Genomic DNA, 14,987 nt, shown 5'->3' with positions numbered 1-14,987 from the left:
ATATGTATTGGGTGGTTGGTTTTTGTTTTGTTTTTTTAAATCAGGTAGTGGAAAGGAGGAAGGATATATGAAGAGTCTAGAAGGATAGAGGTAGCATGTTTAGAGCTAATGTTTTATCCTTAAAAGCAAATATGAAATTACCACAAATGAAGGATCCAGGATTTGTTTTGTTTTGTCTTTTTTTGGAGTAATGAGACAAAAGTTTACTTGAAACATCTTTAATTTTATCAAGTAACTTTGCACTTGTATAGCTGCTTGACAACCTTGGTATTTTAATCAAGTCCAGCGTATTCCAGGTATTAACTTGCAGCTTGCCTGTTTTGACATGTATGCATGAAGTATTTCTCCTTTAGCTATTAGTATAGCTCTATAAATATATCATGATTTTTGTGCACTTACGATTTTCTTTTCTTGTCAGGAAATACTGCATTACATGACTGTGCAGAATCTGGAAGCTTGGACATCATGAAGATGCTTCTTAAATACTGTGCAAAGATGGAAAAAGATGGCTATGGAATGACTCCCCTTCTGTCAGCCAGTGTGACAGGTCATACAAATATTGTGGACTTCCTGACGCAGCATGTACAGACCAGTAAGGCAGAACGTATCAATGCTTTGGAGCTTTTAGGAGCAACATTTGTGGACAAAAAAAGAGATCTTCTTGGTGCTTTGAAATACTGGAAAAGAGCTATGGACATGAGGTACAGTGACAGGACTAATATCCTCAGCAAACCTGTGCCACAAACACTAATTATGGCTTATGACTATGCCAAGGAGGTGAATAGTGCAGAAGAGCTAGAAAATCTTATTGCAGACCCTGATGAGATGAGAATGCAAGCACTGTTAATTAGAGAACGTATTCTTGGTCCTTCTCACCCAGATACATCTTATTATATTAGGTACAGAGGTGCAGTCTATGCAGACTCTGGAAACTTTAAACGATGCATCAACCTATGGAAATATGCTTTGGACATGCAGCAAAGCAATTTAGACCCACTGAGCCCTATGACAGCCAGCAGTTTACTGTCATTTGCTGAACTCTTTTCCTTCATGCTACAGGATAGGGCAAAAGGCCTCCTAGGCACCACCGTTACATTTGATGATCTTATGGGAATACTGTGCAAAAGTGTCCTCGAAATAGATCGGGCTATCAAGCAAACTCAGTGTCCACCTGACCAAATACAGCTGAACAAAGCCCTTTCTATCATTTTGCATTTAATTTGCTTGCTGGAAAAAGTTCCTTGCAGTCCAGAACAGGACCATTTTAAAAAGCAGACTATTTACAGGTTTCTTAAACTGCAGCCTAGAGGGAAGAATAACTTCAGCCCACTTCATCTTGCTGTTGATAAGAATACTACATGTGTGGGTCGTTACCCTGTTTGCAAGTTCCCCTCTCTACAAGTTACTGCTATACTGGTGGAATGTGGTGCTGATGTAAATGTCAGAGACTCTGATGATAACAGCCCCTTACACATTGCTGCACTGAACAACCATCCAGACATCATGAATCTTCTTATCAAGTCAGGTTCACACTTTGACACCACAAACTTGCATAAACAAACTGCTAGTGACTTGCTGGATGAGAAGGAAATGGCAAAAAATTTGATCCAGCCCATAAATCATACTACATTGCAGTGTCTTGCTGCTCGTGTTATAGTGAATCACAGCATATGTTATAAAGGGCACATCCCTGAAAAGCTAGAGAACTTTGTGTTGCTCCATAGATGATAGTATGACAATTGTTGAAGCACGAGTTGGTGACCTTAATTGTTGCTTTCTCAAGCACTGTTGTGATACACCGGCGTTCATTTAGCTTGACCTATCGTGTTCTCATTGGCTAAAGCATCATTAGCATCAGATCTGCAGAATTGGCTACCCAGTATTTAATATGAATATGCCATATAATATATTTTGTGGATTATTTAGAAATGTAATGCCATATTTAGACTCTCTTAAAATTGTCCGCCAAAGGCTTGTCTACTCTGGTTTTATTTGCCTGTTGGGTGTTTAGGACTGAGATGAATATTTTTCACTGGTGTCTTTTTACTATTACTGGTATGTGGATTTTATACAGTTGGAAGGTCATCTTTTTTGTTTTTGCTTGCGCATTTCTACTCAAATTCTGTTTTTCTATGAACTCATTGCTAAACTGAACAAGTTGTATGGACTTGTTAACATTTGCAATTACCATAAGTGCTTTATCTTCTCTATGCACTGGCTTAAACATGACTGTTGTGTGTTAGCATATTTCTATGCAGCAGTTGGCCAACTTCAGCTCAAACAGCATTTTTTGCAGTTTTATGGAGCTTTTTCTGAGAACACTTCCTTCACAGCATGACAATTTTTGGAGCTACGTGTCAATTGTCCAAACTTTTTGGTTTGACTTTTATTCTAGCTGTATCTGAGGTTGCTTTCTTAGTCCTCTTGAAATATGTGCTAAATTTGGGAGAAAAACCTGTTCTTGTTCTCTTGGTAACCCAGTTGAAATTTAAGTCTAAGTCATTCTGATGCATCATGCAGCAAGGGGAAGAGTCCTTATCATGTACATCTGACTCTTTCCCTCTGCACTAACGTCTTGTTTGTGCTGATTGTGTGACTAGATGTAGAGAGTTTGCTCAAATTTTTAACCTCAAACTTAATAATACACTTGAATAAGAAATTAATTGAATGTATGCAGTAGTCTGAAATTACAAATCAATTTCCTTACCTACAAAAGGAACTAAAGCATGTTGGTGGCATGATGCTTGTCAAACCAGGTTTAGACATCTAGTATAATTATAGTACCTTGGCAGAGAGCCACTCACTATAATGTATCAAAAATTCCATAGCAGTGTCCTCCCTTTTCTTAATTTTAAATATACCCTTTTAGATAATTTGCATGCATTTTTCATCTCTTGTATTGTCAGCCATACTTAAACACCAGAAGTTGTGGTGTGTACATAGCTTCTATTGAAAGTTACCTATTTTTATAATATTTGCACAACAGCTTAGCTATCTCAGCAAAAAGGGCTTTTTCAACTTGATTAGAAATCCGCAAGTGAAGATTCTAAATGAGTAAGATTCAGGTAATTTAATATAATTCAGCACTTTATTGTTGATTCAGAATGAAACTTATTCAGGCACATTAGCCCTACAAATGTTTTTAAATTGTTCTCAAGAGAAAAAATTCTTTTGGGTTGAGTAGAGTGCAACTTACTGCCAGCTCAATGGTCAAGCACAGTGGACGTCATTTGACTTGGCATTTCTTTTCAGTGATGGTCAGTAACCATGCCTAATGTTTTTTTAACTACAGAAATTCAGTGGGTTTTTCTGGACTTTCATCAGATTATGAACTTGCAAAGATGATAGCAGAGGAATTTCAAAAGCCAAATTAATGATACTAAGGTGACTTGAACTTAGTGGTTTTTGTTTTTGTTTTTTTTTTAATTTGATTTTAAAATATTTTTGTCTTTGATGTTTCTGAATTGCATTGGTGATGAGCACATCTTTGACAGTAAGTAAAAAGGCAGTGCTTTCCTTACCTTTTGGCTGTTTAGGTATTCTCTCTCTCCTTCTCTTACTTTGTGAAGGAAAGTGAAGCTGAGTGGCTGGGTCACCCTCAGATCATGATGACTTTTAAACAGCCAGCAGTCATGTCAGAAGCACTGTAGTTTATACATATTTCAAAGTTTGAAAACTGCATTAAAATATATTGAAACAAATTTCTCTGTTTTTGTCCCATGGCACATTTGCATTGTTTGTATGAAAAGCAAAGTTGAGTTAATCTCACAAGGATACAGTAGTACATTTCTATTCAATTATCTGAATTTCTTTGATTTATAATCATTAAAACACATGGTACACCAATTGTTGATCGTAAGAACAAGTTTCATTACTTCATTTTCTTATTTTCAACATTCTTCCTCTTTCACTTACCATTCTTCAAGAAGATTTAATGAATAACCAACACCACGCTGTAGGAATGAGCCACAATGTGGTTGGAACTCTAACATGGATAATACAAAAAGAGATTCTAAAACATTGTTTTTTGTATTCTAGAATCTGTGCTGCTCTTCATTAATAGTTTACATTTCTAACTTTAAATGGGATAATGGATAGCTATAGTTATTTGGTTGGACCATTTTCTCCAAGAGTTTTACCTTTGAGAGTCCAGAACTGTGATTTTTAAAAACAGGAATACTGTGCTGCTATTCTGGTGCTAACAAAATTTCTGCATTAGAAAACATACCCATGAGTTTTCCTGCTATAAAAACCTTAGGGAACACATCATTATTTTTTTTTTAATCTATAGTGATCCAATGAAGGTTGCCAAGTCTTAGTATGAAAGTTTATTCTACTGTTTGTTTTTAAAGAAATGTATGTAAATATCCTGAAGTATGGGAGGGACTAATCTCCTGTGCATGTTTTCCCTGTATATCTACCAATGTACCTCTATCCTGACCTACAGCAAATCTGTTGTTCCAAATTTTGCATGAGGCCACCTAATGAACTTTGATGATCTCCGGGTATTTAAACCTAGGCTTCCAGAGGGTAATGGCTGGCACATTTAAACCTGTCTGCCACTTAGCCGCCAACGTTCACATTAGCTTTCTTAATTTTTATTTCACTTTCAAATTAAAGCAGTCCAGACTCCGTTGGAAGGTAATAAGTTAGGGTGCTGTGGGCTTTTATTGAGCTTGTAAATAAGGCTCTAAACTTAGCTGTCCACCAGCTGAAACAAGGTTCTGATTACTTTTTGTTCTTGGTCGTGTTACTCCTTTAATACTGGGAATGTAGTTATCCTAGTGCAACATAGTGATGCAAAAATGCAGCAGCACTGTTAGCTGGAATTGAGGCATGCTAAGGAACTAAAGGACCTTCAGAACATGATGATTTATTTTCTCTTCTCCTTTCTGTCATTATTTACTTAAAACCCTCTTTCTCCTTCCCTCTGTTATCTTCCTGTTACATATTTCTGTAACTGGAATGTACTGTTCCAGAGGTACCAACCCAGTGCCACATTTGTGTCAAGGACATTACATACAATCTTATGCATTTTGGGGGTACAACACATTTTAAAGTATTTAAACAATCTACAGCATGTTCCTAAGAGGATGGGATACTGATACCCCAAAGAGGCCTGCTTGTTGAGAGATGGGAAGGTGGATTTTTTTACACATATATGCACACACACTCAAAGGATTTTTTTTGTTCTTCATCCCATTCAGAGTTTTCATTGGAATACTTCAGCCAGGGAGATGAAAATTACAGTGGTATAAAATGAAACTTTCTTCTTCCCCCCCTTGGAATGTTATAGTGAAATTTATATTTCTCTCTCTGTTGTTGCCATCCTAATAGCAAGAACTCTCCATACATTTATGCTATCTTTGGTGGTTCTGACTGCTGTAGTGCACAAAGTAAAGATACTTCTTAAAGCATCAGTGTGGTGGTGTTTCAGCAAATACAAAAGGTAGGCTTTCTGACATTCAAATTCTAATTTTAAGTCAATATAGTGTCTGTGAAAGGGGCTGAACTGAGAACCATCTGTTTATCTGCAGATTATGTACAGCAGTACTAATGTAAGTTTTCCCTCTCTATTCCAGCACTAAACATCTTTCCTGAACTGGAGGACCAAAATATTTGAGGGATAGGGTAATTTTTTTAGTCTTCATCTTTACTCCATCCTTAGTGTCTGATAGCATTTTAAATGGTTTTGTTGTGATACAGACATCCATTCTCTAGCCACCTAAATGAGACAGTCGACTCATTTCATGTAGGTCACCAAATAGCTGAAGATGTTAAATTCCAACCTGGTTTTGAGATATCAATCCCAGTCTCTCAGCCATCCAGTCTCATTCCAAACCCAATCTGCAACAGCTCTTGGTAGAAAATATAGGTAAATATTTCCTAGCTTCCAAAACAATCCTCTGTTGAGAACTGCTTTTAAAACTGGATGAACATAAATTATTTCCATTTTTTAAAAAAGAAATGGAATGTCATGGCAGATATTCTACAAAAGGATAAAATCCTTATTAGGAAAAACATCTGTATCACTTCAGTTTTCATATCAATTGCAAAGTAATAGTGGCTGTGTATGTGACTACTTTATGCTATAAATTTCACTAAATGATTTTTCAAATGTAAGGAGTAGAACGCTGACTGGATTATGTCATTTTGACAAGTGACTATGAAGACCATTGTACTAATGTTGATCTTCTTTACTGTAAAGTCAATTGATGGTATGGTAATTGGTATTACAAAGTAATTTTGTGGGAGAAGAGTTGATGGCAGTACATTGTAAATGAGGGGAAGACATAATCTGATCTAGTTTGAAGGACACTATTTTATACTGTACAAATCACTTGGCTTCTGTAAATGTGAAAATAACTGTTGTATGGATTTGGACCCTTCGCTGATGGCAAAGTGGAAAAGTGATTGTTTACCTGATTTTTAACTCATTTTGTATAAACGTCCCATCGTGTCACAGACTTCCTATGCAGGGCTAGCTCAGTGTATTGAAATACTGCAATTTCTTTTTTAAGTGAAGTAATTAAGCTTTAATAGAAATGTAAAAAGGGAATAAACTTTTCTCTGCTCTTAATCTCTTTAGGCTCCAAAATGCAAATTAAATTAAAATTGTTTCGGAGAACAACTGGCTGAGTCTATATCTGTTTTCTTTAAGGGCTGCTATAGCATCCCTAAGAAAGAGGGCATTTTCTATTAAGGTAAGAATGGCTAAACACTGATGCTACAGCTTTCGACATTTCCTCCTGCTGTTATCAATGACTGTATCCAAAAGGGAACTAAAAATGCCTGCTGTCTGTAATGGAACTGTTTGAGTTCAGAATACAGGCAGCATGGGAAAAAATAACTTCAAGTTTCCAAAAGACATTGTAGCTGATGGAGGAAAGTACACAAAATTAACAGACGGTTAATAGTGCCACTTTAAATGTTAAATAATACATCTGCTTATGTTTACAGCATAACCAAACCTAATTAGCAGTTTTCAGAACAAACTTTAGGAAAATTCATAATATGTCACCAAAATCTCGCACCCTAAACATAAACTGGCGTAAAAACATAGATTTTGTTTTTCTGTTGCTTGTGATTGGTTGTCATTTCTTACCATTGGCACAACAGTCTTTGTTATGCTTTCAGCCATGTTCAGTGCACCATCTATCTAACTCAAGTGCAACCTCCTCTGATGTTTTTCCTTTAGCATTTCCCCCTCTCCACCCCCCCCACCCCCCAACCCCACCGGGAAAATAAAACATGGTTTTAACATGAGCCAAATAGGAAATATTGAAGTGGAAAATAAAACAAATGTTTATATAAATTGTATTCTTAGCTAGATTGATGATTAGTCTTACGGTCTGATGGATAATGAGAGAACTTATATTAGTAGAAAGAATCTGGAATTGGGACCTTGCTGCTGCTGGGCCGTGTTTAGTTTATGAGCAACTTGCCACTTCCAGCCTTCCTTGCTACAGCAGACTTTTAGATGGCTGTGCTAATTTGTACAAATCAAAGTTAGAGTTGAAAAATTAGAATTGGCTCATGCTGTCAATTCCTTCTGCCAGAATAGTATGTAGTTACTGATTGGAGGATGTATCAGATATACTGAACATGTCTATCCTGTGACTTCACTGTAAGACCAACCTTCCTCAGTCTCTAAATTTACTTTTCATTAATTTCACACGCATAGTCTCTTGGAAAAAAAAAAACAAAACAGGAACAAGTATTAATTTTGTTGTTGTTTAGTTCTTATACTGTGCCAGTCACGGTGGTCTCTGAACTGGGGCAGCAGCACTTTTACAGATCATTTTTCTCATGCTGTTGACTCCCAAGTTACTGGGCTCAACTGTGTGTTCTGTTTATGCCATGGAATGTAATTGGAAACATGAAATCTGCAGCAACACAAACTCTCCAGAACCACACCATGAGGTTTATCTGCCTGTTTTCCTAAATAAGGTGAAAGAACAATGTATGTCAAGTTTGTCTAGAAATTAATAGTTGCAGACAAGTTGCGAAAGCCTGCTAATCAGGTTGGGGAGAAACAGTGAATTCAAATTTAACTCTCTGAGCTCTGATACCGTTGACACTCACGATGACAACTTCAGTAGGAGTTAGGTTCAGGGAAACACTATGTAATCAGATTTGTATGGAGTGATGCAAATAAAATGTCTGACCTACTCAAGGATGACAACTCTTCCTTACTTTAACATGCTTAAAGTTGTTATGAAATGGGGCTTGGGAGAGGAAACTCCTCAGTGGCTGACAAAGGTTAAGACTTTGAAGGATTATGGCTTGAGAAAAAATACCTGGCACCTACCATTCTGAAAACTAATCATACTAGTCAACGTGGAAAAATCCCTGTTCCATCACACTCCGTCCCAATCCTTGGTCCAGAAAGTTCTCCTCCTGCCCCTTCGGAGAGCACTACCTCTACCCAGGGCTCAGCCCGTTTGCAGTATCCAAGAGCTGCAACCCATGTTCCCTCTTAATTTATTTTTCTGTGTATGGAATGAATGAATCCCGCTAAGGAAACTTAAAATGGGGGAGCCCAGGTGCTCCTATACCTGATCCCTCCGTCTCTGTCCATCCCTCTCTGTTCCCTTCTCCAAGCTTTTCTGCCGCTTATTTCCCACTCTCCACATTCTCTTCCCTGCCCCTTCTGTCTTTAACATTTCCCTCCTCTTCCTCTCTCCCTTCTGTCACCATGCTTTTTTCACAGCTTCTGGTTGACGTTGAAATGGGAATTGAGGGCATCAGCAGGATCAGGCCCTTGCTAAATCATAAGTGTCTTTGTACTCTTGTTCCTTACAAGTGTACAGGTTTTTTGTTTGTTTTTAAATTAAACAAAACTGTATTGGGGAAAAGGGTGTGTCAGAAGAAACATGGGCTTCAACATGATCCTTATCACCCTAAGGAATAACTTAGCTACACTTTCTCTCTTAAGCTATTCTCCAGCTACTGAGCAGAAAAATAACTTGGCAGCTGCTTAACATCACTGGAATTAGTATAGGGTTGGGTTTGCCTAACTAGCTGTCCTGTTCATCACGGTTTACCTTGTGCAAGACTCTGGGTGGGTACTGGGCAAGATCATGCCCTTAGTGAATTGTTATAAATCCATAAACAAAGTACTCGGAGAGCACATATAGTGGATTCCTGTACTTGAATGGAGGAAGGTACTTAGAAGCTTGGCCCTCTGTTTAAAAGCCTGTGATGTGGTAGTTCTAACACACTGCACACTTTGGGACTTCTGAGGAACTGTCCTAAACGTGTCCATTTTTCAATGTATTTTAAAAGTTTCACTAGTTTTATCTATGCGGGAAGTTCCAGTTCCTTATTTTGTGACCCTCTGTTCTTTTGTACTGCAGAAGCATGTGATGATGATAAGAATGTGTCATTTATCTACTTCTTTTAAAATTGTCTGCTGTGTAAAAGTGGGGAACTTGTTAAAACCAACCTTTGCTGTGTATCGTGCTTGACTTTGCCTTGCTGTTGATAGGGCAGGTTTCACCTGGTTGAGAGGTGTTTTCCAGTAGGTTCCAGAATAACGTGAAAGAATCAGTTCCAACTGGTGGATAGCAAAAAATCTCCAATACTGACTATCTGAAGTCAGTTTCAGAGGCTGAACCAAACACTAACTTCTTTATTTATCAAAGAGAAGAGTGCCCTATTTCTAAAAAGTGAAAGTGGTGTCACAATTTGTAAGAAAATCTAGATAACTGGGCATACTGCTCTAACCACAAGGGGCAAGGAGCAACCCAGCATCCCAATGCAATTTCCCAACACTCCTTCACTTGAGTCATGCTTCTTGCTTCTCTTTCAGATATATGAACAATGGCAGATGGATTTTTTTTTCCAGTAGCTGAAAACATCCAGTAAGAAAGTCTTGTGTGACAGAGAGTGTGTTGCTCTTGCAATGTCAGGCTCACTTATTGGCAATGGGGTCATTTTATTTGTGGAGGAGCCTCTACACTAGAAAAGAGTGTCCCTACTGAATCAGCAGCAAGCAATGGTGCAAAGCTGCTTGCATCAGTGGAGCTCTGGTATGTTTACTGATATGTCATGGATACCTAGGTTTGAAAAGAAAACATGAAATATTATATTCCTAATGGTAGGATGTTTCCACAGTATAAAAGGAAGGTGAAAACAAGAATCCTTCTACCCTAGTGTTTTAGCAGCAGTGTTTAGCCATTAGGAACTCTGCATGACACGGTGCTAAAAACTCTTGAATCCTCTCTGCACGAGTCCTCGATGATGTTGCTGACAGTTACTGTAATCTTGGTAGTAAGTGTTTTTATACAGACTTCTGTGGACAAGGCCTTGCAGTACAAATTCTCTGCCTCAGACAATTTGTCTGCAGTTATTCTAGGCTCTAACTTTTAGCCTAACGAGTATAGGAAAGCCAAAGAGCAACTGAATATTAAATTAGTTCATGATGAAAACAGCATCTTGTGGTGTTTAGATGCTGCTTGTAATTATTAGAACTGGGAGCACTGGCTGTTGGGAGTCTGAACGGACAGGAAACGGGGGGGGGGGGGTTGAGGAGGCGGAGTGAGAGCTACCGAGGGTGCAGCAGCAGCTTGGTAAAGAGGTTTCCACTTTAAAAATAAAGTCCTGTTGAAGTTTAATGCCTTGCCTGGCTGCTACAACATGAGCGACTGAATATTAAATTAGTTCATGGTGAAAACAGTATCTGTAGGAATTCAGGAGGAATGTCCCTACAGCCAGGAACTTTAGGGGTATGTCTAAACTGCATGTGGGAGTATACTAGTGGGGCTTGTACTAGCACTCTAAAAGTAGCTGTGTGGGTGCTGATTTCATGTTGTGGGTTGGGCTTTCGAACCCCACCCCAAAAAGGCTTTGGAGCTGGAGCTGCAGCCTGTTGCAGCTATTTTTAGAGCACCATTGTGAGTCCTGCTAGGTAGCCTGAGTTCAGGGAGCTGGGCTGGGAGGCTCGTTTCTGCCTGCAATGTGGACATTCCATAGGCAGCAGGGACCATTTCCTTATACTATTTGTAAAAAATCTAATCCGGTGGAGCAAAATAAAAAATAGCACTTTCTAAAATTCATTTTTCAATGCCTCTGGGAGGGAGATTTCCTCTGCAGAAGGACCTCATACCATTTGATGCTAGCTGGGCAATCGGCTGGCTGAGTTTTTGGAATTTTCCTGTGTAATCCTAATCTGGGGAAGTGTTTGATTCTGAAAATGAGAAAAACAGAAGAGGTTATTCTTTATGAGTTTTACAAGACTTTTTAAAAACTTCTAGGACTCCCCAATCTCTAACTACTCCCTGTAGTCTGCTGAAAGATACTATTAAATTCTTGGATTTAGCACCAGCCATAACTGTCTGTACCAAACAGTCTTTAATACCGTTAGGAATTATTTCTGAAGAAGTTTTATTTTTAGCTCTCCTCAGGGGAGGGACAAGCACCTATGGCTTGAGTTGTATAAATCACCAGAAAATGGATTGTTTTATTCATGGGTTGGTGTTCACTTTTCATATGCCTTTAGTCCAAGAGTGGCATGACTGAAAGCCACAAGGTGACTTCAGAAAAAGAAAAAGGCCCACCACCCTGGCTGGAAAGACCAAGAGCTGAGGAGAAGCAATGGTATCAAAACTCTGTGTCCTATTAGTTCACCTACTTGCCAGTTATTGGCTGCATAGGAAGCCCAGATGTTCAGACAGGTGTATCCTCTTAAGTAGAAATGGTTTACAAAGATTAACATTTTCAATAACATGACACTTAAAACTGCACATCTAAACACTATTTTGTCTAGTGATATTGGATACTCTTAGTTGTGAAGACCGAACATAACGGAAACAAAAATTAACTTCAACCTTTGCTAGACTGTGTTCATGATCTTACACACTGAAGGATTCTACAGTGCTTTACAAACTGATGTGCAAAACTTGTGCATCGAGTTTGGTCATCACTACTGTACAGATATATCTGATGTAAAACACAGCAGCTATTGTACAGAGCATAGCTATGGCTCTATGACTGTTTAACTACATATACACAATGGAACAGCTTCAACAGGAGACATTTGGAGAAACCTGCCCTACAATACCCTATAGTCCAGGGGTTAGAGCTTCCTCCTGAGAAGAGACTCAAGTTCAAATCTCTACTTCAGGAAAAGGGGCAATTTAAAGCTGGGTCTCCCCCAGCCTGAGTGAGGGTTCTAGCCACTGGGCTAAAAGTTACACATGGGGGGGTGGGAAGCACCATAACCTTCTTTTCCTCTGGTGACAGGTTTCAGAGTGGTAGTCTCTAAGGTGCCACAAGTACTCCTCATTCTTTTCCTCTGGTGTTTCATTCAAAAACCAGTTTCAATGCCTAACTCCAGGAAAGGGTTCATGGCTGAGAATCCCAAGAAGTGATAGGTGCCTCCCTCCAGCCCAGATTTAGTGCCTAGTTCCCTGAGAGGGCAGGGCTTACATCACCCCCTTCTGCTCTTCAGCGTTTCTAATAACTGTTTCAAGTGGCTTCCTTCTCAGCTTGCTGGCTTTTGTGAATCTCTCTCTGTCTCTATGCATTGTACAGGGTGCGTAGGTACCTAACACAGGACTGTAGATTCCCCTGGGTGGCAAAACACCTAAAAGTTAGTCCCTTTGTGGATCTAGCCCTTTATTCCTTTCCTCAAGTGGAGTAATTGTACATAAATGAGGAACTACTCGTATGTGACCTTGTCTTTACATCATAATGGTCACGCTTGTTGAAACGTGGAAGTGTGGTTTGCTTAGTAAAATAGCTTACTTGCAAAATAGCACAACCATTAGAATATTTGCTTCATTTTCCACAGAAAGTGAGGTCAGTAATTTTTCAGTTTGTCTCCAGTATCTGAGAAAATTCAATACCTGTAAAATCTGCGTGCCACATAGTAGAAAGTATAGGTAGAATAGGTGCTACTGTGTTTGGTGGGTATTTGTAATGTTTGATTACTACTATTAAATGTGGCAGTGGAGATATTGTAGGCTGGAGAATATTAGAGGGTGAAAGATGGTTCTTAACTAAATGGGGATTTAATGGTGATAACACATAAGTGCAGGAATTAACAATAGCCAGCAATTGAGATAGCAGCTCACAGAGTTGGTACTTTTTCTCTTCTGCTTGCATCTTATCTTTAATTTAAAAGTAAGTTTAAAACTCTAACCTTTATGGTTGAGAAGACGACTTTCAAAAGGGAATTGGTGGCAAATCGATGCTGCCCTGGCTGCAGCATGCCTGAAACAATATCTCTGAGAGGTGGGCAGTCTTCCAGTCCTTTCAGTGGGAAAGTTAACTGGGAAACCTAATCATGAATATTTATGTCAACACAGTTAACTATTTTGCTGCTGGCCAAAGCATTCAAGAGAGGAGAGGGAAGATTAGAAAATGTGTGTAAACTATAGAATAGCCGCTCCCAGGGGTGTCATAAGTGGGTAGAGCACAGGAGACTACCATCACTCCCCCCACCCCCACCCCCTTTCTAGCTTCTAATAATAACTCCTGCAAAACATTATTTCTTCTTAAATTATCCTTATGTTGTGGATAGTTCCAAATTCCCAGGTGCTGAGGTACTATCCCATCACTATAAATTCAGTTCATAACCATTCCCTCTTCCAAATTTCTGTGGACCCTTTTATAATTTCCACACTTATTATGGATCAGATATGGGGCGAGCTCCTCCTCTAGCAGGGCACCTGTGCTGCTATCTGCTTTGCTATTTGAGAAATCATTGCTTGACTTGTAATAACATAGGCCTGGTCTACACTAGGGACTTACATTGGGATAGCTATGTCTCTCAGGTTGTGAAAAATCCACACCCCTGAGAGACAAAGTTGTACCGACCTAATCCCCAGTGTAGACTGTGCTAACTCAACAGAAGAATTCTTCCACCTAACAGAGTCTATACTGGGATTAGGTTGACTTAACTATGTCTCTGAATTTTTTCACACCTCTGAGTGATGTCGCTAGGTTCACCTAAGTTTTAGGTGTAGACCAGGTCAAAGTCTATTGGCTACTTCCAAGGAATCATCACGAGAAGGAGAGATGTAATATAGCACCACAGTGCAAGAAGCTCCCTTGCCTAACCTCAAGCCCACTTAAAGGAGCAGCAGCTGCTGTAGCAGCTTTCCTTAAAGCAAAACAAGGAACAAATAAAATATAAAAACTTACTGGGCCTGATTCTTCTCTGCCTTGCCCCCTTCTAGTCATTTATACCTATGCAAGAGGCTGTGAGACTGCCAAATCAATCGTAATGGTTTACATCCACTTTACACAGGAGGAGATGGGTGTAGAAGCAATATGGCCAGCCCCAATCGTTCAACAGTCACAAGTCAGACTTCAAAAGATCATGAGATTGGCTTAAAAATTATGAAATGTTTTTAAAATAATAAATGTTATGTTCAGTTTGTCTTCTGGTTCCTGAGGTGCTAGGGTGCTCTTGGGTCAGGTTTCCAAGCTTTTCTACACAATGTGAGGGCTAGAAGATTTCTATTAAAAAGTTCAGAGAGTCTCACCTAATTGCTAGGCTTCAGGAACTGAGAGTTTAAGAAAAACCCAAATATCATGAGAATTGGTGTGACGGAATGCACTCCTGTATGCACACCCTATACACCAGTGGTGGGCAATCTGCGGCCCACTGGGGTAATCCGCTTGCGGGCCGCGATACAGTTTGTTTACATGGCACAGCCGCCTGCAGCTCCCAGTGGCCGCGGTTCGCCGTTCCCTGCCAATGGGAGCTGTGGGAAGTGGCGTGGGCCGCAGGAACGTGCTGGCTGCCGCTTCCCGCAGCTTCCATGGGCTGGGAACGGTGAACCACGGCCATTGGGAGCTGCGGGCAGCTGTGCCTGTGGACGGTCAATGTAAACAAACTGTCTCACGGCCTGCCAGTTGCCCACCACTGCTATACACCATTGTAATAATCTTTGTACAAAATATGCCATGTAAGGTATCATTTGTAAACTAATAACTTGCTGGTCAATAATATCATGGTGAAATGTAGCAACATT

The 14,987-nt window shown here is 39.4% G+C and overlaps 1 protein-coding gene across 2 annotated transcripts in view; it reads left to right on the top strand.

Annotated features, from left to right (window-relative positions):
- The window catches only part of FEM1C (fem-1 homolog C), a 39,559-nt gene extending 25,083 nt beyond the window's left edge, over positions 1 to 14,476 (top strand). Inside the window, exons 3-4 of one of the 2 annotated variants that reach the window (XR_005225697.2) lie at positions 419 to 5,449; positions 5,583 to 14,476. Coding sequence is in view for 1 of the 2 variants with exons in the window: in XM_037901568.2 (XP_037757496.1) it covers positions 419 to 1,728 (1,310 nt within the window). In the remaining variant the exon portion in view is untranslated. Of the gene's footprint in view, positions 1 to 418 lie in introns of both variants that reach the window. The other variant, XM_037901568.2, reaches the window with a different exon arrangement.
- Positions 14,477 to 14,987: the final 511 nt, after the last annotated feature.

The sequence above is a fragment of the Chelonia mydas genome, chromosome 5 (assembly GCF_015237465.2).
Source record: "Chelonia mydas isolate rCheMyd1 chromosome 5, rCheMyd1.pri.v2, whole genome shotgun sequence".
NCBI classification, from domain to species: domain Eukaryota; kingdom Metazoa; phylum Chordata; order Testudines; family Cheloniidae; genus Chelonia; species Chelonia mydas.
The sequence above is the reverse complement of the archived record's forward strand: the minus strand, read 5'-3'. Positions and strand labels throughout refer to the sequence as shown.